Source organism: Vombatus ursinus, unplaced genomic scaffold (assembly GCF_900497805.2).
Source record: "Vombatus ursinus unplaced genomic scaffold, bare-nosed wombat genome assembly UNPS02010219.1, whole genome shotgun sequence".
NCBI classification, from domain to species: Eukaryota; Metazoa; Chordata; class Mammalia; order Diprotodontia; family Vombatidae; genus Vombatus; species Vombatus ursinus.
The window spans coordinates 8,583,827-8,609,265 of record NW_020949997.1 but is presented as its reverse complement, the minus strand read 5'-3'; the positions used below and the strand labels follow the sequence as shown (position 1 = coordinate 8,609,265).

The 25,439-nt window shown below is 37.1% G+C and overlaps 1 protein-coding gene across 2 annotated transcripts in view; it reads right to left on the bottom strand.

Annotated features, from left to right (window-relative positions):
* Window positions 1–25,439, bottom strand: part of MERTK (MER proto-oncogene, tyrosine kinase) — a 136,066-nt gene that overhangs the window by 41,707 nt on the left and 68,920 nt on the right. For both annotated transcript variants that reach the window (XM_027853889.1, XM_027853890.1), the window contains exons 7-8: window positions 17,958–18,141; window positions 9,708–9,859 (exon numbers count right to left, since the gene is read on the bottom strand). In XM_027853889.1, coding sequence (XP_027709690.1) covers window positions 9,708–9,859; window positions 17,958–18,141 — 336 coding nt within the window. The remainder of the gene's footprint in view (window positions 1–9,707; window positions 9,860–17,957; window positions 18,142–25,439) is intronic.

Below are 25,439 nucleotides of genomic sequence, written 5' to 3'. Positions count from 1 at the left end.
TCTTTCCTTATGCCTATCTTGTAGAATCCTTAGTTTCTTCCTTCTTACACTTCTGTGGGCATTTCAAATTAGATATCTCTTAGCCATATCAAACTCAATATGTACAAAACAGGACTCATTATCTTTACTCCAAAACCCACTCCTCTTCCAATTTCCCTACTTCTATCAAGTGCATAATCCTTGACTCTTTATTCTTACTCCACATAGCAAATCTGTTGCCAAATTTTCTTGTTTCTATCTTCACATTTCAAACATCTGTCTTCTTCTCGCTATCCCCATAGCAACCACCCTAGTTCAGGACCCTATCATCTTCTACCTGGACTATTGCAATATCTTCATAAACGGTCTTCCTGTCTAAAATCTCCACCTACTCTAATCTGTCCTCTGTAGCTACCAAAGAGATTTTCCTGAAGCACCCATCTGATCACTTCATTCCTATTTTCAAACTCTAGTGGCTCCCTATTACCTCTAGGATCAGATATAAACTCCTCTATTTGACATTTAAAGTCTTTTACAACCTAAACCCAACCTACCTTTCCAGTCTCATTATATGCCATGTACTCACTTTATGGTCCACTCAAACTTTTCAGAATGCTGTGAAATTATAATAACTAAGAAGCCTGGCTTTTTCTGAGTGCTGTGAAATTATAATAACCAAGAAACTTGGTCTTTGAGAAGAGATGAGGAAAAAAAATGCACCTCCCTGTTTTCTTTGCAAAGGAGGGGAATTACAGTTAAGACATAATCGCAAATGCTGTCAGACTCAGTTGATTATATTAGTTGTTTTTCTTCTTTTTCTTTTTCTTTTTTAATTCTTTGTTAAAAAGGATAGAACAATGAGTAGGGGAGAGAAAAAACTGATATATTAAAATTATTGTTATTTAAAAGTAGAAGATATCAAAATTATCACCCCTTACTCAAAAAAAAAAATGCTTTCTGAACTGAATGATGAACAAGGGAAGCATGATCTCTTCCCCCACCATAACTTTTATCAGAATTTTAATTCTTCCACTTTGCACATTCTGAAAACTCGAGTTCAGTCACGTCAGAGTAGATTCTGTCCAGCACACAATGATCCGCTAAACCCTTCTGCCATCACAAGACTGTTATGATATGCAGTACATACAGTTAGTGCAATACAAATGACCTTTTCATTGGGCTGAGCCTGCATCTCTAAGGAGGCACAAGGCCTGAGAGGTCACTGGCAACTGAAGCTGTGAGCAAAATGGGACATTCTGAACAAAAGGCAAGGGCCACGAAGTCCGCACAACAGAGTTTTAATAGCATTTAACACAAAGATCTCTAGCTGATGTAGTAGCTTATGATGCTTATATCATTCCTTCTCAACAATTGTTTCCTAATTCTCAAGACCTGTTCCACTCCTTCTCTTTTAAAAGTAGCTTTTAGCCAGGCCAAGGAAATGCCTATAAAAACTGTAATTTGTATTACTAGTTGGTTTTCTTTTCATAAGATGACTGTCTGTTGGCAAATTTGGGTCCCTCTTATGCAATTGGAGTTGACTGAATATTATTTGCCTTAATTCTAGGACAAACATTTGATTCTTCAATTGCCAGGGCACCAAATACTGCCAACAAAAGACAGAGGCATGAAACAAAAGCCTCTTCTCATAACCTTCGTTATTTTATAAGGGGTGCTGACAATGCAGTTGCAGGTAGATTTCAGGGCAGGAGGGAACCTTAGAGATCTAGTTCAACCCCCTCATTTTACAAATAAGGAAGATCAGAAAAGTGAAGAGACTTAATCAAAGTCATATAAATAGCAAACAGTTGAGCTAGGATTCAAATGCAGGCCGTCTAAGATTCCAAATACAATTTGATATGAGCCAATCAAAAAGTATTATGCACCAACTACATGCAAGGCACTATCTTGAGTGTTGGGCTACAGAGATGAAATGAAAAGTCTCCTACCTTAAGAAGCTTACATTCTATTGAGGGAATGAAGAATTCAAACAGGGAAGTATACATGTGATCATTTGAAGAAGTAGAAAAGAGCACTAATTATTAAGAGAATTAGGGAAGGTTTCCTTGGAAATCTTCAAAATGGCACACGAGTTGAACCTTGAAGGAAGCTAGAAGATAATCTAGGAAAATCCATACAATATGAATTTCTACCATTTAATAGTGATCACCATAATTAGAAATAAGAGGCCAAAAATTATAAAGAGGTACTGCATCAAGTTTAGTAGAAAGCTGAATATGTATATTTATATGTATGTACGTATATATATGATGTTTTCAAATCCAGCACTTTCCCCACTGCACCCCATATGTTCTGATATTTTGATATAAGTAGCCTGGGCGCACAGTGTATAGGTCCTTGGATATGAAAGGTCAGGAAGACTTGAATTCAAATCCAGCTTCAGATACTTCATAGCTGTGTGACCCTAAGCAAGTCACTTAATCTATGTGTGCCTCAGTTTCTCCATCTGTAAAATGAGGATAACACCAACTTCCCAGAGATGTAATGAGGATAAAATGAGATATTTGTAAAATGCTTTGCAAACCTTAACGTGCTATGTAAATGCTATTTATTATTATTATTCATAGAAAGATAATCCAAATTGTAGATCACTCAAGTTCCTTTATTTTTCACTCACTTTCTGTTACCAAAATTCAGTAACCTATCAGCACTTCCACCTGAGAATAAGCAGAAAAGGAAAAGAAGAAGAAATTTAAAGTCTACTTAGCCTGGTAAGAACCCTGGCTGAAGGTTTAGTTTCACTGAAGGACTAAATTAATGATTAAAATGAATGGACTCAGAGGAGAGACCAAGGGCTGGATATATAGATCTGGAAGTCATATGCATAGTGAAACCCATGGGAGCTGATGAAGTTACTAAAAGAGAAGAGTATAGAGCAAGGGTGGGGAACCTGTGGCATTGAGGCCACATGTGGCCTTATAGGTCCTTGGGTGCGGCCTTCTGAATGAATCCAAGTTTTACAGAACAAATTCTTTTATTAAGGGAATTTGTTCTGTGAAGTTTGGATTCAGTCAAAGGGCCGCACTTGAGGACCTCGAGGGCCACATGCAGCCTTGAGGCTGCAGGTTCCCCAGCCCTGGTATACAGGGAAAAGAGAAGAGGGTCCCTGATAGAGTCCTGGGGAACACCAACAGTTAAGGAATATGATACGAATGATGAGTCAGCAAAGGAGATGGAAAAAGCAGTCAGACAGAAGAAAAACTAAGAGGATAGTGTCATGAAAGGCAGCTAGGTGGCTTAGTGGATACAGCACTGGCATGGAGTCAGGAAGTTGCTTAGTCATGTCAGTTGTGTCTGACTCTTCTTGATCCCATTTTTGGAGTTTTCTTGGCAAAGACACTGGAGTGGCTTGCCATTTCCTTCTCTGGCTCATTTTACAGATGTGGAACTCAAGCAAACAGGGTTTAAGTGAGTTTCCCAGGGTCACATAGCTAGTAAGCATCTGAGGCTGTATTTGAACTCATGAAGATGAGTCTTCCTGGTTCTAAGACCAGTGCTCCACTTAGCTGGAGTCAGGAAGACCTCAGTTCAAACACAGCCTTAGACACTTTCTACTTTCTAGCTTTGTGATCCCAGGCAAGTTCACTTAATCTCTGTTTGCCTTAATCCCCTGGTGAAAGAAATGGCTAACTACTCAAATATCTTTGCCAAGAAAACCCTATGGAAAGCATTAAAAAGCTATGGACCATGGGGTCATGAGGAGTTGGACACAACTAAACAACAAGTGTCATGAAAACCCAGAGAGAAGAGAGTATCCAGGAAGAAAGAGTGGTCAAGAAGGATGAGGACTGAGGGGAAAGAACTCAGATTTAGCAATTAAGAGATCATTGAGAACTTTGGAGACAGCAGTTTCAATTGAATAATGAGGTTGGAAGTCACACTGAATGAGAGAAGAAGAAAAGGAAGCAAGTGTGGATAACTTTTTCAAAGGATTTGGCTATAAAAGGGAGGAGAGATATGATAGCTTAAGGGGATGTTAGAGTCTAATGAAAATTCGTTAAAGATGGGAGATGCTTGGGCACATTTGAAGGCAGTAAGAAGGAACTGAAATATTCAGAGCAGCACTTTCTGTGGTAGCAAAGCCCTGGAAACAAAGTGGATGCCCATAAATTAAGAAATGGCTATACAAACTGTGTTATATGAATGTAATAGAATTTTAGTTTACTATGAGGAATTCAGAGAAATATAGGAATATTTGTATGAACTGATGGAGAGTGAAATAAGTAGAACCAGAACAATACCTATGAAGTCAATACATACAATGATTGCAATAATGTTAACGAAAAGATCATTAAAAGGAAGCCAAATGCTGAGTAACTGTACAATCAGTAATGGTTCTAGTAAATAATGAAGGATATCTCCCTCCTACGGCAGAGAGAAGGGGAATTTCTAGGATAGAATATTGTATACATTGTCAGAAACAATCATCATATTGAGTTTTTTTGCTTACCTGTTTTTCTTTGTTATAAGGAAAAGTTCAATTCCAGGAAGAGTATGGTAATTTCTGATTTGAATATGATTTTAAAAACAAAAGGCATTTATAAAAATTATTTTAAAAATTAAATTAATGGGTTTCATTTGTGGATATCAGTTTTTATTCTCATCCTTTATCCCAACAGCACAGAATTAAGGGCTAACATCTATTGGCTTTATGTGGTAATTAGTAAACACATAATTGATACTGTATTCAAAATCTGGATTCATTGTCATGGGAAAACATCAAGAAAATGACAAGCAAATAATTGATCATGAAAATTATGATCAGCGAATTAATAATCAGACAATCCTCAGAATAATATAGACCCCACTTTCCTCAGAAAAAAAATGTTTTGTGATGTACCTTGAGCCAGATATTCCCTGGTGACTGAGTCAAGGAATGGCTAGAAAACTATTAGGATTGTTACCTGGTATACCTAGAAAATAGGCAAAATAAACTCCTTTTATACCTGACAATTTGAACCTATAAAATAAAGGGGTTGGATTAGATTGTCTTTATGGTCTCTTGTATATCAAAATTCTATTATTTCAGAAAATAGATTATTATAGAATTGTGCCAAGAGATAACTTTAGAAACCTGCCTTATTAGAACATAGGACTTTGGACTGTCCAAATCTAAAAGCCAAGAAAATGTGCACTATGATGATATTCAGAATTCTCAAGTAGTTGATTTATGACAAACAGTGGAAAACATACACTGCCACTGCCATATTTCCAAGTGTCAATTAAAATATTTTCCTTTAAACATCAACTCCATGGAAAGCTTTTTTTTTTTTTCAATAAAAGGATCTTTTGATCTCGGTGGTGCTTACCGCATTCTGCAAAATAAAGGTACCACATAAAGGTAACAGCTCACTTATTATAGAGCTTGAAGTTCCTGCGCTGGAACTAGGGAGGGAGTTAGGAAGAAGGCCTTTGAAATAGCTGTCTAAAAATCGCTGCAGGAATGCCATGCGTTTTTCTCTTGACCTCTCACTCTGACCCATATTTACATACACATCTAGTGAATTTAATTATCTGGTTTCCCAGCCCACACCAAATCAGAAACTGTGGGAGGTGAGAGGAGGGAGACTATTAGACGCAGGCACAGAAACTCAAAGAGTAGTGGCAGCCAGTGGCCAGCGTTGTAGAATACAAGTTATTCCCCGTCAGGGACCGTGTTCTGTAGACCTTTGTATCCCTAGTACTTAGACTTGAGTAAGTACTTGATCCCTGAATATCGAAACTGATAAATATCTTAAATTATTCCTATAAAGTGACTTAGGTTCTGAGAAAAATATACTTCATAATCCATTTAACAGTGATTTAGGGTAGGGTTTAATTTTTTTTCTTTTTACTATATGCTTTTTGGGGGTAGTGGGATACAATAATATATAGTTAGTTGATAATGGAAACATCTTGTCCTAAGCAAAAGATACATGATCTCAACCATGCTATTATTTGTTTTCTTTTTTAAATAAATGCCTTCTGTTTTCACATAAGTTATTTCCTAATGTAGCTGTCCATATCCCTCTACCTTGTAATCAATCACCAGCACTATTAGGGGAAAAAAGCTTTTGCAGCTATAGGTAGGAGATAAATTCTCAACCAAAGAAGGGACAGAGGCAATTTCAAAAGATAAAATATGAAATTTTATGACACTAAATTGAAAGGTAACCGTACAAACAAAATGAAGGCATAGAGGCTTGGAAGGAAAGTAATTAAATGGGAAAAAATCTTTGTACCAAATTTCTTAGGTAAGGGTTTGATACCCAAGATATACAGACAGCTAAAAAATGTATATAATCCTAAAAGCCAATAGGGCTAGGGTGGAGGGAAGGGGAGGAAAAAAAAAGGAAAAAAAGAAATTTATATGATAAATTTGTTGTACGGAATAGCAGGTTGTACATGGTAGATTTGCAGTTTCACGTGCAATCTTCTTTTTTTTTAATTGTACTGTATTATGGAAATGCTTATTTTGTTCCATAAATTGAAATTTTTTTTTCAAAAAGTCAATCAATCAATAGTAGTCACATGATAGGAAAAAAACAACTCTCAAAAAAAATTGTAAACTATCAACAACCACATGAAAGAATGCTCAAATCATCTAATATTAAAAGAAATGCAAATCAAAACAACCCTGAGATTTTACCTCATACCCTGAAAATTGGCAAAGATAACAAAAGATGGGAATAGTCAGTGTTGGAGGGATTGTGGGAAGATAGGCCTAATAGTGCATGGTTAGCACAGTATACTCATTTTGGAAGGCAACTTGGAATTACGCAAACAAGGTTACTAAAGTTGTTTATATCTTTTGACCAAAAGATTGCACTGCTAAGTTTACACGCCAAAGAGGTCATTGATTAAAAAAAAAGTCTAGCACTTTTTGTAGTATCAAAGAACTGGAAACAAAGTATATCCCCAATGCTTGGGGAATGGCTAAATAAACTGTAGTATGTAAAGGTAATAGAAGAGTATTTTTGTGCTATTAAGAAAGGACAAATACAATGAAGAGAGAGAAGCATGCAAAGAATTACATAAACTGGTATAGAGTGAAGTAAACAGAAGCAAGAAAACAATATACACAACTTCATCAATATAAATGGAAAGAACAAAAACTTCCAAACACTGAAAGTAAATTGTTCAAAATTATAATCATCATCATAATAGCTAGTATTATATATTGCTTTAAAATCTGCAAAGCACTCTATAAATATTATCTCATTTCACCTTGTAATAACCTTGGGAGATAGTTGTCATTATCACCATTTTGCAGATGAGGAAACTGAGGCAAACAGAGGTTAAGTAACTTGTGAAGGGTCGTACAGCTAATAAATATCTGAGACTGGATTTGAATTCAGGTATTCCTGATTCCAGGTCTAGTGCCCTCTCCATTGCACCACCAAGCTGCCTAAAAAAAAATTACAAAGAACATAAATGGCTCCAAAGAAAAGAGATGAGAAAACACCTCCTCTAACTCCTTTGCAGACATGGGAGGTACACAGATATGGAGCATTGCATATATTTTCAGATTTTTTTTGATACAATGATTATTGCTGATTTTTTCCTCTTCTTCCTCTTTTTGTTTTAAAAAAATCTTTTTTAAACGAGATGCTTCTCTGAGAAGGAATATAGGGAGAAATACTGGAGAAAATTTAAGGGATAAAAATAAAAAACCAAAAACATAAATTAAAAATCTTTGAAAACAGAAAGGCAAAAGCTATAGTGCTTCAATTTTCACAGCTACCTTCTCTCTCAAACTTTCTGATATATTTTCTACCTATAGTCTATGAAAAAGTTCCATGGGCAATATGAGCAGCCTGTCAAGTCACCACCAGCAGCAGAGAGGTAAGACCATTTGCGTATCCCAGCAAAAATGTAAAGCAGCTCTCAAGTCAGTTTATAAGAAAGAACTTGGGAAATAATAAGTCATAAATTTCAGACATTACACAATGGCTCAAAGTGCAAAAAAGTCACAAGGCAATAGAAACTTTTCCCAATTTCATTGTATCTGAGCCATGTAGGGTTGAAAAGGGGAAATGAAAATGCAATCTTGTGTTTTATGAATTATTTAATATAACCAAATATCTTCAAATGTTTTGCTCTCCACATTGAAAAATAAATATTTTAGAGATAACACAAATAAATAGGATACACACAAATGTGCTAATGAAATAAATACTTATGAAAGAAACAATTTGCCACCTGTCTTTTTATGGAGAAGGATTGTTGTTTTGGTGGCAGAGGCCAAGCCTTCAGTTCATAGCATTACTCCATAAATTTGAAGACTTATCACATACGTATTCCCTACTTTCAGAAAGGCCTAAGGTCCTGTCTGAGATTACAGCAGTCACTGTATTGACTATATCACTGACAAACTAGGAGTACAAAGGGACTTACCACCCAAAATACATAACTGAGGTAATAGTTCCAGATATTGTTAAACAACTTATTTTGTTTTTCCCATAAGCTCACAATAAATAGTACCTTAGCCATGTACTGTATCCCATGTGATCCTCACAACAATTCCATAAGGCAGACAGGTTAATATTATTCTCATTTCACAGGTAAGGAAACTAATTTTGTAATTATATTAATAACTAATATCTATATAGCACCTTAGGGTTTGGTAAGTGTTTTACACATATTATCTCATTTTATTCTAACAACAACCATGGGATGTAGGGATTGCTATTACCCTCATTTTACAGATGATTTTAGAGGACTTAAATGACTTGTCAAGGGTCACCTAGCTAGTACATATCAGAGGCAGAATTTGAACTTAGGTCTTCCTGACTCCAAGTCTAGTGCTCTATCTATTGTATCAACTAGCTGCCTAATTATGATCACCTGTGTTTCTGTGACACTTTAAAGATTTAAAGCACTTTATAAACATTGTCTCTTTTGAGTCTTACAACAAACCTGAAAGACAAGTAATAAAGGTAATATTATCCTCATCTTACATATAAAGAAACTGAGGCCCGGAGGCTCATTCAGCTCAGTATTTCACTTCTGACAGTCATGTCAAGGGGAGTTTCGTAGTAGAGTTGGAACAAGTTAGCTCCCTTCCACGATGTTCTTCTCTAATGTTGAGAATGTAGACATGTATGTGTGTGTGTAAAATTGATATACCTTAAAGTTTGCAAAGTGATTTATATATGTTTGAGTAAAATAAGATGTTAAAAATTACAGCACATAAAAGTTAAAAGCACCCTCCAAATGTAGGAGACAATGATTGTCCACATACTCTTAGAAGGCAGCTACAAGAAGTTTATTCACTCTTTATATGCCTCTTATCTGGATGACTGCAGTAGGCTCCTAATGTTTCCCTGCTTCCAGACTCTTCCTCATTCTTATCCATACTACATACAGCAGCCAAATTGATATTCCAAAAACACGAATTGAATTGTGTTAAGCCCTAATCTAACCAATCTAATCAAAAAGCTTCCGTGGCTTCTTACTGGCCCTAGGATAAGCTACAGAATCCTCAGTCCGGCATTTATAGGTCTATACAGTGTGACTCACACCCATTTCCCCAGCTTTATTTTATGTTACTTCCCTTCACAGAGCAGGCACTTCAGGTTTGCTGAATTGAATTGAGGAGAACAAACCAAGTCTATTCACAGACAGAAAATGGTCAAGAAACTGCTCAACTATGGCTATCATGAAAAGGCTAGAAGAGCAAGTCAAAAAAGGCACATTGGAGTTTATTTTTTCCAGTTTCGACTTACAGATGACTCCACACCCTGCCACATGTACGATATCACATAGCCCATCAGTTCACCATCCTGGCGCTTAAGTGGAGGTTTTTCCCATCTTACTTCTAAATTATTACTGGATCTATTCAGAAATACTGTAACATTCAGAGGTGATGCTGATGGAGCTGTAAAAGAAACAAACAAACAAAAACTAAAGCATTAAAAAGAAATTTGGTTACTGATTGCCAATCAATAAGCATTTAAGCACTTACTATGTGTCAAACATTATGTTAAATCCTGGGTCACAGAATCATAGATCAAGAGGCCTCAGAGGACAACTAGTATAATTCTCTCATTTAACAGATGAGGAAAAAGAGGCCCAGAGAGGTCAATGCAAATAGTAAGCATCAGAGGCAAAACCTGAATGGAAGTTCTCTGACTCCAAAGTCAATGCTGCTTTCCACTGCACCACAGAAAGAAAAAAGTGACAGTCTCTGATCTTACATCCTATTAAGGAGAACAACATTTACATGTAAACTACAACTTTGATAGTTGCTACTATAGATTTTAGGAAGAAATGGATCTTAGAAGAGAGACAATTTAACTATCATGTCTAGAGATAGACTTGTTTGATGACCAAAAGGACTAAGAAAATTTCTTTCCTGAAAAACTGAGTAAATTTATTGTCAACCAAAAAATGATTGAAGAGATATTTTGCGAGAAAACTCAGTTTAACTTATTTCGTGAAGAAGGTATCCTGAATAGAATCTTCCACAGACATTGCTATCCTGAGTGAACTGAATGGTGGTACTATGTTTCCAGAGTTGAAGAGAAATCAACAGTTGTAATTAATGATTAGAGGTAATTCTGGATGTAATCTTTCTCACCATGATATAATGTTGAAATATTTAACTATTTTTGTGTATTGCTTGTTACATTGTTAACAAATTATATAGCCTGCAAGGCTGACTTAGTCTATAAGAAAAGGGAGAAAGGGGGGAATAGGGAGACAGAAGGAGAGGAAGAGAGAGAGAGAGAGAGAGAGAGAGAGAGAGAGAGAGAGGTGTTATGGTTTCTCTAGTTTATTTTATAAACTGTGGTGGAGGCTCACGGCTGATTAATGAGAGGTTTTGCATGTCTGTTAATTTATGAGAAAATATTAGAACATATCCTTTGATTATCTTAGAACTCAGGTAGAAAATTAATAAGATTATTAACAAGTCAAGCAGTAAGCAAGTTGAGGGAAGGGGAGGATGATGTGGTTTTCAACTTGTAAAATACACTGCACAGCTCACCTGGGTTGGGTATATAGTCTATAATAGGGGATCATTTTCTCTTAAAACTTGCTACACGTACTATGGGCAAGTCACTTAACCCCAATTGCCTCACCAAAAAACAAAAACAAAAACTTGCTACATGCACATGTAGATAGATACTATGTACATACAGACAAATGTGTGTGTGTATACAGTTACAAAATAAATAGTAACTTTTTTTGGAGGAGGGGAGTGAGGAAGTACCCGTAGTTTAGGGAGAGCACTCTTGCCTGAGCCTTGAAGGGGGCTAAGGATTCTGAGAAGTTAGGATAAGAAGAGACAGGTATGAGAGAGAGTCTGTACAAAGGCAAAGTGTTGGAGGATTGAATGTCACACACAATCAACAAGGAGGTCAGTTTGGCTGGGCCGTAACATTTAATAAGCCCAGAAAAGTAAATTGGAGCCAGATGTTAAAAGGCTTTAAACGCCAAACAGGAGTTTATATTTGACCCTAGGGACAATAGTATCAAATATTGGAGCCTCTTGACTTGGGAAGTAACATAGTCAGGCCTGTGCTTTAGTATGACCTTGGCAGTTGTGTGAAGTATGGACTAGAAGGGGAGGAGAGATTTTGGAATAAGGGAGACTAAGGAGGAAATCAGTATCTCAGTTATCAAGATACATGGACTCAAATGACAAAAAAAATTAATACCAAATATTTCTTTATTAACCTTTACTAAATTAGCCCATACAAAGTTTTAAATTGTGCTTTATTTCTAATTAAAAGGTCCTTCACAATGGGAATTACTGACAGGAGAACAGAAACGTTGAACATAAGCAAAATGTGACATATTATCAATGATGATCAGAATGTGAGACATAGCAGGAAAGAAATAATCAAGAACAGATTTGACTAGAACAGGAAGTCAATGTTTATGTAATAAGGCTTACAGGTAGCACAGATGGATGGATGGCTCAAGTGGGAGGTTATGGAAAAGCTTCCTGTTTGGGTACAGGTTGGACTACATGATCTCTAAGATACTTTCCGACTCTGAGATGCCTTGACTGTTAATTAGTTGCGGGCCTAATGGAATGGGAATCTTGCACTGATATCCCCAAAATATTATTTTAAAAAACCCACAAGAAAGTCTTCAGCATATTGGTTGATCCTAAATGGAGAATTTATAGAAAGACATGGATAGGCAAGAATAATAATAAAGAACATTTATATAATGCTTTAAGATTTGCAAAGTACTTTACGTGTTAAATCATTTTTTCCTCACAACCACTCTGAGAGTTAGATGCTATTATTATCCCCCTTTTACAGATAAGAAAACTGAGGCTGAGAGAGGTTAAGTGATTTGCCCAGGGTCATACAGGTAATTAATGACCAAGACAGGATTTGAACTCAGGTCTTTTGAGCATTCTATCCACTGTCACTTACCTGCCTCTATACAATATGAAAAATCATGGATAGGTTGTGATCTGTACCGGCACAAGTATCCATCAATGTGAGAAAATGGATCCATCCTATCAAAGTGGGGCCGCATAAGGAAATCTACCCATGTGCTATTCAGAAACCTAGACCAACCTAAGATGAGTATAAATCCCTAATTCAGGAAAAAAATTGAAACTGGACAAAGAATAAATACCTGTGGATGGATTTCTTACGAGGTTATTAATAATGGCTCCTTGATAAACATTCATCCAGAGATGCCGTTGATAAAATTTTGCATCCCTTGTCAGAGGCCTAAAGTCTTTTGATGCATTTTGGTAACTGTGATAGTCGAATGGGAGGAGTCCTTCTAAGGCACCATATTAAGTGGTGCTGCTAGCTTCAACATTGAATAACAAATGGGACTCTACTAGAAAACAAGACTGAGTCAGTTTTAGGGCAATACATCTCTTAAATGTATCCAACACTCCCCTCTTTTACAAATAAGAAAACTGAGGCCCAGGGGAAATTAAGTGACCTGACCAAAGGCACATAGGTAATAAGTAGCAAATTCAGGATTCAAAAACAGAATTTTTTGAGTAAAGAGTCCAACACTCTTTCTGTCACACCATGCTCTTTCCTAACACACACACACACACACACACATACACACACACACAGAGGGAGAGAGAGAGAGAGAGAGAGAGAGAGAGAGAGAGAGATTGTAACTGAGGTTAATTACAAAAGAGTTTGAAATTATCTCAAGAAGAAAATAGTGCAATTTCAGACATAGCAAATACACCTCAAGGCTAGAAGCTCATGAACAGAAAAGAAAAGAGAGGATGTCAAATGAAAACTAGAGTTGGGGATGTCTCACTGAAACCTCGAAAGGTGAGAAGTGAAATCTTGTCAAAAGTATGACAAGTAAATTTAACAAAATACATCTTTAAGTAACTGATTTGAAATAGAAGTGAATCTGGTTACTAGATTAATAGCGTTACATAATTTTAATCTAGTAATTATTTGGGGGTGGGTCTGGACCTATGATTTCATTAGTTTGGGGGACTCCCAGTGTGGACATTTCCTCTACAAATAAAGAAAAATAGCTCATCTGTAACTTATAGTCTTTGAGACTTGCCTAGAGTTCTGAGAGGTTAAATGATTTGTCTGTGATCACACAGCTAGTATGTGTAAGAGTAAGGGTTCTTCACCTTTTTTGTGTCATAGAATGCTTTAGCATTCTAGTGAAGCTAAGGACCCTTCTCAGAATAATATATCTACAGGCAAAAAATAAAGTACATAGGATCACAAAAGAAATCAATCATATTGAAATAAAGTTAGGGGAAGGTAGGTGGTATAGTGGATAAAACACTGGCCCTAGAACCAGAAGGCCCTGAGTTCAAATCTGGCATCGGATACTTACTAGCTATGTAACCCTGGGCAAGTCAGTTAACCCCAACTACCTTAAAAAAAAAAAGGAATAGTTATCCAAAAAAATTTTTTTTTTTTTTTTTACTAAACAACTTCACAGACACCACGTTAAGAACCCCTCTTGAAGAAGAGAACTTGAACCTAGGTTTTCTGGATACCAAGGGCAGCGTTGTATCACTATTCCATACTATCTTTATCATTTAGTAACTCTATTCTCTTCTACTTCAGATTTGTTCTTCTAATTAATCAAGATTCTCCCTGAGTTAAAGGTACATGCTGGGGGTAAGCAAGTTTCACCATGGGATCAATAAACAATTATTTGGAGCAGAGATATAGAAGTTGTCATTAAAGATTTGTCATTAGAGGGGAAAAAAGATGGCTGGTCATAAAGCAAGAGTGAGTGGAAACCAAAGAATAGCCCACAGGTATCTCACAAGAGATCTAGAAGAAGCTCCTATCGCAGTGGACAGACTTCCTCTGGCAGACTTCCATGAGTATGATAGCACGGTCAAGTATGGGATGGGTATAATCTCCACAAGCGAACAGAGTACCCACACTGATGTTATCATACACATCAAAATCTTTTAACATTCTCTTTAGAGTAGCTCATATTTGTTACACTAGTTAGTACTCTTGATTTATAAATAGTTTAACTTTTATTTTAAACTTACAAATATTGTCTTTCTAACATATGTTGTCTACAAGCCTGGTTCACAGGGATTCTTAAATATCTAACCAGGGGTGGGGAACCTGCGGCCTCGAGGCTGCATGTGGCCCTCTAGGTCTTCAAGTGTGGCCCTATGACTGAATCCAAACTTCACAGAAGAAATCCACTTAATAAAAAGATTTGTTCTGTAAAATTTGGACTCAGTCAAAAGGTGGTACCCAAGGACCTAGAAGGCCACATGTGGCCTCAAGGCCACAGGTTCCCCAACCCTGGTCTAAGCTGTTCCCTCACATATATACTTAAACATTTGGCATCTGTAAGCACCTCATATCAGCAAAACCCATAAGCTAAAGGTAACATTTTTGGTTGAAACCTTTAAAGGACTAATTAAGAATTACCTCAGAATGTTAGGAGGAAAAAATGATTATAAACCATTACAATGTGTTTTATGTATGAAGAAGATTGTTTTGATGTGTGGAGTGAGGATTCCAATCTAACACATTTCTGTATTAGAAATAAGGATTGTTATGTTCTTATATTCAAAATGTACTAAAAAAATACCAATGAAAAACTCAAGGTTTTCATAAACTGACTCTGGGAAATTGGTTACAGAACATTATAAGGAGAGAGAGCAAGAGATTGAGTTGGAATAACTTGCTCTGTGCAAGGCAGCATGGTATAGTGGAAAGGGACTGGCCTAGGAACCAGGAAGACCTGGGCTCAAGCCCTGCCTCTGACATATACTGAATGACCATGTGCCAGACACTTAACCTTTTGGTTCCTTGGGAACTTTTGGAGATTATAGATCATAGATGAATGGTCACTTGGTGAGGAACTGAGAATTCCCCGCATCAATGAAATAACAACAGATCAGCACCTCCTCCCATCAACAAAATAAACCATTTGCTATGTGATTTTGGTACAAATAACAACTTCAGTTTCCTCAGATATGAAATTCAGGATTTGGACTAGATATTCTCCAAAGGCTCTTCAAGTTCCAACTCCTATTGCCAATCCTCTACCCTAAAACTTTCAATGGCTCTCTAGTGCATCTGGGATAAAAGGCAAACTCTTTATCCTGGCATTTAATACCCTTCATAATTTGGCTTCTATCTAGCTTTCTGACCTTATTTCATGTCCCATCCCACACCCAGACACTCTATGTTCCAGCCAAAGCAATTTCATCCAGCCACTTTCCAACTCTATACAAGAGTCCATGGCAATCCGCCATGTGGGCAGAGATGGATCTTAGAGACCAGAGCTAAACAGAATATGGCCCACAGATTAGGAATCAGGATAGGACATACGGCAACTTCTTGAAAAGAATCTCAAATATACATACTCCCTTCTTGAAAAGGAGGCATGGACAACGGCCATTATCTCCTGGTTGCATTGTGTAACTAGATTCCTGACTTATCCCCATTTGGCTTCCTGCTTAGTTGTTATTATTTTGTGTGTTTGTGGACTTTCCTACAGTATTTTCCAAAATATAAATAGTTTTAAAAGTTCATGTTTGGATTTGAGAACAATTCAGGGATGGTTTGCCCAATAACCTGCTGCTGAGTTCAAAACAAAATTCTTACAAGATTCTTCCATGATTCAGTCAATTCAACAAACATTTGTAAAGAGCCTATTCTATGTAACAATAATTTTTAAGAGTGTGGTATAAAAGCAGATTCTTTACATTGACCCTTAAGGTACCCTAAACCTTTCTTGGACTAATCTATAGTTGTGAAGCCCCAACATGACAGACCAATAACATTTCTTTATCAGCTTCTACCAATTCCACTATCTTATGTAATTTATTGAAAAATAGAAGATGGTTTTCACCACCATCTCAACTTATTCCATAGGCTACAGCAATTGAGAGAAAGCAGGAGATATTACTCCAAAGCGAACAAATTCCCTATCACCAAAAGATGACATTTCTGGGTGATACCAAATCCCAATACTATTTAAACTCTCCCTAATCTGACAGTAAATTCTAGAAATATGCAACAATGACAAAAGACTCAAATACTATGAGATTAGAAGCCTCTCAACATGTTCTTTCTCAACAGCAATTATATAGCCTTCTCATACTTTCACAAGTTTAAATCATCATTTAAAAAATCTACTAGATTCACAACTAAAATAAACATCTGATGCCACCTTTTATGAGATACCTTTTCTGATTCCCACTAGTTGTTAGTACTGTAAACTGGGCACCCTGGACCTCTATTCTTACTTTGCACTATTCCCAATCTCCCCTCAAACTAGCAGATCTAATGTTCCCAGGAAAGTTCATAATCACTTCTGCTAGAATTCAAACTGTCTCCCAAGGTTTTGGGTTAGCTTAGGGATGGAGGGGATGCACTCCTACTACCCACCATTTTATCTGGAGCACCTACTAACATGCTTCTCATTTACACAAAATTGATAACAATGATATTATTTCCTCTTAGACATAAAAAAAACATTTGCTTAACCAGCACTTCTTAAACATAAAATATTTGTTTAATGATATGATAAAATCAAGAATAATCATAATACCTACTTACTTAAAGCAGAAATAATTTAATATCATAGTTACTAAGTGGAAGATAAAAGAAGTAAAAATGAAAACATTATTGGGTCATGCTCTCCTACCAACACATGTAGTGTCTATGGGGAAGAATGAGCACAAACTTACAGAAACCTAGCAAAGAGTCCCATGCATGGGGAAACCTATATGCCTAGGGCAAGTCAGAAGTCTGGACTTTAGACCTTAATGCCATTGGTCATTTAAAAAACAATCTGTATGACATGAAGCCGATTCTCTCCTAGCTGATTCTCTTCTGGTCCTCACCACTTCTTGTCTTGCACTAATAAAGCAGTGTCAAACTTTTTTTACTCAAAGCCATTATTAACAAGGTGCTGAGAAAAAATGTTATGCTCTTTCAGTGACAAAGCAATTCCCTTATGATGGAGAAATGCTAAATGCATCAGACCTGCAAATAGCAAGCAACTTTAAGGTATAGACCAGTTGCGGAGCTGCATAACTGGGGAAAGTTTCTTTCAACATAGGGAATCTTCCATCCTGATGAAATCATAAGATCAGACCAAGAGGAAAAAAAAAAGGCCCATGGCCACACATTATAAACTCTTTTCCCAGCTAGCTGTTTTAAAAATGCATGCCACTGTTCATAATGGGGTTGAAGTGAGATAATGTGGCAGTCAGCATAAATCCATCCCCATTCACAGAAAATCAAATCAAAAGTGCATGCCTGACCCATGGTGCATCAATAATGAAATCTTTGTACAAGGATTACAACTTACACACAGAAAATACTATTGTGCAAAAAGCCCCAAACCCTAAAGCCTAGTGAATATAGGAGGTAAGTATCCTCCATCCCGTCTCCACACCTCCAAAAGTAAAGATGAAAGCGAAGGTTTACTTTCAGATTGAATTGTTATCAATGCTATTCTATATAACTGTCAGCTAGGCTATTTTCTTTATGTCTATTGTTAATTACCTCCTTCAGTTGTACTGGCCAGAATCCAAGAGCTCACTTGAGACCAGCCTACTTCATTCATGCAGGAAACACCAATGTTATAATTAGCCAAAGCTTGCAGCTGCTGAATTTGATACAGATGAGGTGACGCAGAGGTATTAAAGATCATGACTGATGCATTAGTCAATGGACTGACTTCCTTGACCTAAATGAAAAACAAAAATTTGGACTAACATTAGCAAGTTATCTGGAATTTTATCTTTGATGAGCTATGTTAATAGAATTGGCACATATTTCCCTTCCTCTCCTCTGTCATGAGGCACCTGTATTCCTTTAGGACACGCAGCTTACCTCTACAAACGTGAGTCACTCATACTGGCTGAATCTGCCTGATATGTAGAAGGGAAATGCTTTCCCTGTGCCCTGACGGCGGTAGATTACAGGGAAAGGAAGGCAGTTTAAATGACAGTTGTGATACATGGAAAAATGAGTGGGTTATTTTCCTCTCTTCTAATTCATGCTTTTATTATTTTACTACTCTTCTATGTTGACAGACATGACCCTCACATTCAATAGGGTTTGGTGTTGTTTCTCATTTGTTTGTTTTACACAGTACCTCTGTATTGAACTTTTGAGAGAATACAAACAAGACTTGCACAGGATGGGCAGGAATTGATGGGTTGAAATTTGCATTGATGGAGGGAACTCCCAAATCTATGAGAACACAGATCTATGAGTACTTAAGAGAGTATTTTCTGTGTGTAAGTAATAGGGTCCCATTATGTGCACAGATGTTGTTACTTGTTGGCAGACTGTGAGGGATAATGAACTGCTAAAAGAATGAATGAGCCCAAAAAAAGTAAGAGGGATAGAAGTATGTCGATGAAGAAGAGGCAATACCACACATTGTGTTTTGTTTTTTAAGGCAGTTGGGGTTAAGTGACTTGCCCAGGGTCACACAGCTAGTACGTGTCAAGTGTTTGGTCTGAGGCCGGATTTGAACTCAGGTCCTCCTGACTCCAGGGCCGGTGCTTTATCCACTGCACCACCTAGCTGCCCCAATACCACGTGTTGTGGATAAAGAGTCAGCTGGCCTTCGATTAAGGAAGGTCTGTATTCAAGTCCTTCCTTTGACACATACTGGCTGTATGCCTGGACAAGTCACTCTATAAGGATTGGAATTTGAAGATCTGTATTGATAGAGGATATTCTCTAAGGGAGACAGGAAAGGAATTATTATCCCTGCTTCACAGGTGAGGAAATTGAAGTTAAGAAAGGTCAAACAATATGTTCAAGGTCACCTGCTTCCAAGCATTTTAACTCTTGGTGCTCTTTCGAAGTCATACTAATTATCAATAAAATGAGAGCATGGATTTTTTTTTTTTGATTGGGGCAGCTATGGATGTCATAGGACTGAAGTCAAAGTGGGATAGGGAGGTTTTATACATATATGTAAATTAATAAGAATATTAACATATAAAATTAGTCCATGTATAATTATTAATATTATACATAATATATAATCATGTATATAAATTAATAAGATATATGTATATATACATATATATATATATATAAACACATTTGACTCAGCAATATTCCTACTAGGACTATATACTAAAGAGATCAATTAAAGAAGTAAAGGACTTATATGTCAAAAATATTTATTGTAGCTCTTTTTGTAATAGCTAAAAGTTGGAAATTAAAGGGCTGTCTTATTGGGGAATGGCTAAAGAAATTATGAAATTATATAAATATGATAGAATATTGTACCATAAGAAACGATGAAATGGACAGTTTCAGAGGAAACTGAGAAGACCCGTATAAAGTGATGCAGAAAGAACTAAACAGAATCAGGAAAACAATTTGCATTGTGGTTGTTCGATTATTCAGTCATGTCTGACTCTTTGTGACCCCATGGAGATATTTTCCATGGGGTTTTCTTGGCAAAGATGCAGGAGTAGTTTACCATTTCCTTCTCTAGTGCAATAAGGCAAGCAGAAGCTAATTGACATGTTCAGGGTCACACAGCTAGTAAGCATCTGAGGCCAGATTTGAACTAAGATCTTCCTAACTCTAGGCCCAGTGCTCTATCCACTGAGCCACCTAGCTGCCTCCTAATTTGTACATTAACAACATCATAAAGAAAAAAATTCTGAAAAACTTAAAAATTCTTATCATTGCAAATGACCAACCAGGATTCCAGAGGACTGAGGTTGATGCATTCTACCTACCTACTGAGAGAGAAGATGGACCCAAGATGCGGAATAAAAGATACATTTTTGGACATAGCCAACATAGGAATTAGTTTTCTTGACTATGCATATGTTACAAGGGCTTCGTTTTTATTTTTGTTTTCCATTGGGGGTGCAGAGGGGTCTTGGAAGATGAGGGAAGTCAGGGATAGGGTAGTAAAAAGAAAGAAAGAAGGAAAGAAAAGGGGGTCATCGAAGCACCTTTTTTTTAAAAAAAATGCACCAAAGAGACCTGAAAGGCCAGAAAAACAAAACAAAACAACAACAACAACAACAACAAAAACAAAAAAACAAAGAGGAAAGTTTTGAATGTTACATGTTGAATTTATTATACAGTTAAAAGAAAAAGTAAGTAGCACATCATATAAATATTCAGTTTCAAGACAATCCTCTTCTTTGTTTATACTATGTATATTGAAACATCTATTTTATTTGGTGTTTGTTAAGTTTAGAATAAAATAAAAATGTTAATTAAAAAAGAAAACAATAAAATAGCTAAATTCAGATTAACTATAATATATTAGATGTAGGACTTGGAAGTAGGAACATGTGGGTTCAAATTCTGCCCCAGATATTAGGACCCACAAGTCATCTCTCCTCTCTGCACGTCAGTTTCCTTATCTATAAAATAAAGGGTTTGTGCTTAATTGCCTCTATGGTCCTTAGCGCTCTAAAGCTACGATCCTATGATCCTATGACCATTACTGGTCCAGGAAATGAGATGATGAAGCACACTTCCCAGCTCTCAGCTAGGGAGGGAGACAATGTGTGAGAAGTGTTGCTAATGCAGTCAGACACAATAAATGTATTGGTTAGATTTTACCTCTTTTTCTTTGTTACAAAAGATGGTTCAGTAAAAGTGGGGAAAGCTATACTATAATGCAAAATAATGATAGAGCAAAAAAGTCATCAATAAGACATTAATACTTTTAAAAAAATGAATAGTAAAAAATTTAATCCACTAAAGACTAATTTCAATAATCCCAGAACCAATACCAAAAACTGGGCATGAGTACTAACTTCCCCTCCACCTTTCCAAATGACCCAGTTAGTGACCTAAGGTAAGCTGTTTTGTCTTTGATGAACTTCTCTACAATTTGATATAAATGATACTTAATAAAGAGGAATCAGTGTCTCCCTACTGCTTTCTAAGATAAAATACAAACTCATCCATTTGGCATTCTTCAAAAGACTTTACCCTTTGTAATTTGGCTCCTTCATGTAGTTACGTGCCAGCCAAACCATCCTACTTCCTGTTAACCTGTCTCTGCGTCTAGCCCTCATGCCTAGAATGTGCTCCTTCCTCATATTCACCTCTAGGGATGCTGGAGGAGAAAATGAGGCTGGTGACCTTGCACAGCCCTCCCTCACTCAAATCAAAGTCAACTGCAAGTCATGTCATCATCTCCCTGATGTCATGGTCCTCTTCGAGAACGAAGGAAAACCCACACAACACCCACAACACAACACACAACCTGTGAGTTCCACCTTCAAGACTCAGTTTAAGGACCATCTCCTACCAGTGACCTTTTCTGGTTTCCCCAGTCGTTAGTGCCCCCTCCAATTACTCTGCATTTATTTTGTATATCTTTCTCATTTTCTTAAATGTGCTTATGTTGTAATCTGTTTCCCATGCCCACCTCACATAAACTCTAAGTTCTTTAAGAACAGGGACTGTCTTGTTCAGGGGAAGGGAACCTGTGGCCTCGAGGCCACATGTGGCCCTCTAGGCCTTCTAGGTCCCTCAGTCCTTTGACTGAATCCAAACTTCATGGAACAAATCCCATTTATGAAAGGATCTGTTCTGTAAAACTTGGACTCAGTCAAAAGTCCACACCCAAGGACCTAGAAGGCCTCATGTGGCTTTGAGGCCAGGGGTTCCCCACCCCTGGTCTTGTTTTTGTCTCCAAATCCTCAGCACCTAGAACAATGCCTAGCACACAATGAGAACTTAATAAATGCTTACCTAATTACCTAATTAAAATAAATTATTTCTTTTCTGACAGGGAAGCAATGTTACTTACTACTTCCTAAATAACAGTGTTGTCATAAATTCATATTTTTGTCTTAATTTATCTGTGGTTAAAAGAAAATAGTACTGGATTCCTGAAAAACACCAAAAATGCCTTGCAGACATGGAAGAACATTTTGAATAATAAATGAAAGGAAATTTAGATGTCATCTAGTTCAATCCTCTCATTTCAGAGATAAGATCACAACGCTCGGAGAAATAAGTGCCTTGACCAATGTCGCATAAGTAGCAAATAACTACAATTGGGCAGCTAGGTGGTGAAGTGGATAGAGTGCTAGGTCTGGAATCAGGAAGAGCTGAGTTCAAATCTAGCCTCAGATACTTACTAGCTGTGTGACCCTGAGTAAGTCACTTAACTCTGTTTGGCTCAGTTTCCTCATCTGTAAAATGAGGATATTAATAGGTGCTATTAACGATTGTATGAGATAATGAGATAATGATTGTAAAGTGCTTGGCACAGTGCCTGGCACAGAGCAAATGCTATATAAATGTTAGTTATTAATCAGGCCCTGGATCCAGGCCCTTGAATTCAAATCCAGTATTCTTTTCTCACTCCACAATTCTTCTATTTCCCTGTTCCTTTCCAGAGTAACCCCCTAAATCACAGCTATAGCTAGGAATTTATATGCCAGGAATAGGTTGCATAAAGTAGGACATTTTTTGAGGATAAGGGGACACACCACCCTATTGCAAGGAGACAGACACATGTAGCTAAGAAGGCCATCACATGAAAGGGAGCTGGATAAGGAAGGGGTGACACTCATCCCAATGTACCATATGATGGCTTCCTATTTCACTTAATTATTCTTGCTAAGGAGGAGTTGTGTTCTATTGTTTCTATGATCAACAGACCATAATTGCTGTCAATGCCCTCTAAATTCTATACCCTGGGGCAAAGCCCCAATCATCTTGCTCTAAGACTCTTCCCTGAACAAAATATTCCATTGGAGTTCATATCCAAATTTGCTACTGATGGACTCGTGCTCTCAAATGTCAAAGGTTCTTGATGGAACCTACTCTGCAGTATGTCCAACTATCCCAGCTTCTACGTGGTAACAATATGCCATAACAATCCAGGGGGATTTTAAAGTCACGTAACTTATTCCTCTTAGTCATGTCATTGTAATCCTGTATAGAGCGCAAAATATCATTATTCTTAACTGCAGAATATCTAAATCTTATTCTTACTTTAGAATATCTAAATCCAGGCCAAACTACTGTGAATACACATTTTTGGAATTCCAAGGGAAAAAACAATCAGAGCTGGGCCTTTCAGGAGAGGAAAGAGTAAAGTCACCTCTCATGGCTTGTAGTGTTTATAAGCTTTGGGTTTCACCCTATGACTCATGCTCACATCAGATTATACAAAGTGCCAGAACTTCATCAGTTCATACTGACAAGCCTTTGGAAGGAGGCATAAGAAGTAATGTGTGTTTATCCCACGGGGATTCCTGGTACTTGCCAGGAATTACATTTTGTTTTGGGGCTTTAAAGGTTGTATCTACTTCCTGGTGACCAAGCATCAAAAACTAAATCAAAGGAAACTTCTTTGTCCCTCCACCTCCCACCCTCATTTCCTGAGCTGCTTTTTCAGACACACATTTTTAGGCAAAGGGAGGGATTCTGGAAAACATAATATGGAATTATAAGGATTCTATAAGTCTCATCTGGATAACATGCCAGGGAAAGAGAAGATAGGAAATTTCAAAAGCTTTGTGGGGCAATTAAAAAACAGAAATGAAAGATGTGGCCCAAGCACTACTATATCTTTCATATGCCAGGCAAAGGGAAACGCAAGGGTGTGTCTTGCTAGTGTTTTTATTTGAATCTCATCCAAAACATTCATTTGTTAACAGATCACAATCTGAAAGTGTAATGAATTGGTCAAACCCCTCAAAACCATCTGTGGTTTCTCTGAGAATAAGAATACGCTATTATAATATAGCATGAGAATATGGTAGGTCCAATGAAGCCAACTCAATTTAACCTTTAAGCAGAAAAGAAGGGATACAGAAGAGGTGGTCAGAGTGGATGGTGGGGGCATCACGGACTCATGAGGCTATGCAGGATCTAATTTAGCACTACATAGCATTAGATTCTAAGGATAATTTTGAGGGGTGTGGTTGGCATCATTCTCATGCTGCAAGCAAAACTACAAGGTAAGTGACATTTGTTTTTGGAGATCTCTCTGCTTCTCCCTCCCAGGGCCAGTGCCCTCCAATTATTAAAATCCTCTTCCCTCTCCTACCAAGTATTATTCTCCCATAATAATATGCACAACCATAACTGACATTTATGTACGACGTTATAATTTGAAAAGTACTTTACAGGGGCAGCTAGGTGGGGCGCAGTGGATAGAGCTCCAGCCTTGGAGTCAGGAGGACCTGAGTTCAAATCCAGCCTCAGACACATAACATTCACTAGCTGTGTGACCTTGGGCAAGTCACTTAACCCCAACTGCCTCACACAAAAAAAAGTACTTTACATACATATCATCTGACCCTCATGTGAGGTAGGTACTATAGGTGTGACTATCTTTATTTTACAGATGAGAAAACTGAGATTCAGAGAAGTTAAATGACTTGCAACTTGATCACACAAGCTATTGTCAGAGGCAGAATTTGCACCCAGATCTTCCTAATTCCAAATCCAGTCTTCTACTACAACACAGCTACACACAAAGTTCCTACTTTGCGAATTACCTCCCTCACAACAGAACTTTAATTCTTTTAGTGCATTTGACTCCTTTCCTTTTATCTCTGCACCCACTTATCCACTCACCTTAGCCAGGTTAGAATAATAGGGATTAGAAACCTAGTCCTTCATTTCTGAAAAATACTCAGCCCTTACTGTCAAAAAGACTTAGATTCTTATTATGAGGTATGCTAGTGAGTTCCAAATAATTGGTGGTTTATTTTTTTAGAAGAAATTTATTCATTTATAAAGTGTGGAATTGAACTTTTCCCCATTTCACTAGTATGTATGACGATATCATTTTATTAAAGCATAAATAGTACTTCCCGCTCCCTGGAGAAAGGTCCAACATAAATATAAGGTAAAGCTAGGAAGAAATGTACAATGTAGGAAGTCTGTGCAATGTAAATTCCTACCATTTGACAATTTTAATAGGTTTAAAAATTAAATATTCCAAGAGTTAGTAAAAGTTAAATGGCTCCAGCCTACCTTTCCAGGCTTATTTCATATTACTCCCCTTCA